Source organism: Nicotiana attenuata, unplaced genomic scaffold (assembly GCF_001879085.1).
Source record: "Nicotiana attenuata strain UT unplaced genomic scaffold, NIATTr2, whole genome shotgun sequence".
In the NCBI taxonomy this organism is placed as follows: Eukaryota; Viridiplantae; Streptophyta; class Magnoliopsida; order Solanales; family Solanaceae; genus Nicotiana; species Nicotiana attenuata.
In genome coordinates this window covers 95,558-97,256 of record NW_017672125.1, presented here as the reverse complement: position 1 = coordinate 97,256, position 1,699 = coordinate 95,558, and the positions used below count along the sequence as shown (strand labels likewise).

Genomic DNA, 1,699 nt, shown 5'->3' with positions numbered 1-1,699 from the left:
ACCGTGCTCACCAAGTGTTCTTCAGCTTTATTGCTTTTACTTTATTTTTCATACGCCATTGCTCTTAGCTGACCTCGAGGCTACCAAGAAACCCGAGCTTGAGGTCCTCGTTGTTATAGTAACTCTTGTTTGGTTCATCAATTCTTCTTATTTAAACTTGATATTACTTGTATATTCACTAGTATTAGAATAAATCACATATCTGTAAAACCACAAATTACATTTAATTGTTACCCCCATTTTTTGAGGTAAACAGTTTGGCGCCCACCGTGGGGCCAAAGATAATAATGATTATTTTAGTGCTAGTTTTCTGATAACACACGTTATTCTTCACACTTTTTCTTGTCAAAGAGTCTTTGATTTCAGGTTAAGCTATGTCTAGCACGCAAAACGCACCTGCTCGTGACAGTGAGGAACTCAGAGAAAACAGCGGTATAGGGGTCAGTGTTTCGCCCATAAACCCTGGGGGAGTGCCTAACGTGGAGCCAGTTGATATCAGTTCGCACAACACTCTAAACACGGACGCAGGCACAGACCCCGTAAGGAATGCACACAGGGAAGCCCAGGTCGGAGGCCAGGAAACACGAGGAATGGATGAAGGAGGAGTCAGCCTCCTGGTGATATTTGAAATGTTGCAAGCCCAGCAAGTCGTCATTGCTCAACTTTAGAGTCAGAATAAAACCCCCAACACAGCCGAACCAGTGCACACTCGGCGTCCAGAACCAATGAGACCCGACGAAAATGGCTCAGGGACTAACCCCGCTATTATGAAAATGCTCGAGGATCTCGCCAAAATGATAGAGACTGGAGAAAAGAAAATTGAAGAAAATGACAAAAAGGTCGAAACATACAACTCGAGGGTCGACCAGATACCGGGAGCACCTCCAATTTTAAAAGGACTGGATTCGAAGAAGTTCGGGCAAAAACCATTCCTCCAGAGTGCGTCTCAAAAGCCCGTCCCGAAGAAGTTTCGGATGCCAGATATCCCGAAATACAACGGAACCACTAATCCCAATGAGCACATTACCACATACACTTGTGGGATAAAAAGGAATGATTTGGAAGATGATGAGATAGAGTCAGTTTTGCTAAAAACGTTTGGGGAAACTCTGTCTAAAGGTTCCATGATTTGGTACCATAACCTACCCCCGAATTCTATCGATTCGTTTGCCATGTTGGCAGACTCATTTATGAAGGCACATGGCGGTGCCATAAAAGTTGCAACGAGGAAGTACGATGTATTCAAAATAAAGCAAAAGGATAACGAGATGTTGAGGGAATTTTTATCCCATTTTCAATCAGAACGAATGAAGTTACCACCAGTCTCCGATGACTGGGTCATACAAGCCTTCACTCAGGGGATAAATGAATGAAGTTCGATAGCTTCGAAGCAGTTAAAGCAGAACTTGGTCGAGTATCCCGCTGTGACTTGGGCGGATGTGCATAACAGGTACCAATCAAAAAATAGGATCGAGGATGACCAATTGGGAGACCCCTCGGGCTCAGTTTATCCAAGCAGGTTACTAGCAAGGGAGTCAAGAAATGCAGATAGGGGATCAAGATTCCACAAAGAACGGTATCAACCATATGCCGATTGAAAGAACAACGGTCCGAGTCACAACACCTCTCGGAGTGATCGAAGAAGTGACCGAGGCAAGGTTCACGAGGGCTCATGAGCAAGAGCGGGTTCGATAAGCAC

General features: G+C 44.6%; 1 protein-coding gene across 1 annotated transcript; it reads left to right on the top strand.

Annotated features, from left to right (window-relative positions):
* The first annotated feature begins 374 nt into the window (after positions 1-374).
* On the top strand, positions 375-1,373 carry LOC109211954. The gene is made up of 2 exons (XM_019375556.1): positions 375-617; positions 870-1,373. Exons 1-2 carry the CDS (start codon positions 375-377, stop codon positions 1,371-1,373), a joined length of 747 nt encoding a protein of 248 aa, XP_019231101.1.
* The last annotated feature ends 326 nt before the right edge of the window (positions 1,374-1,699 follow it).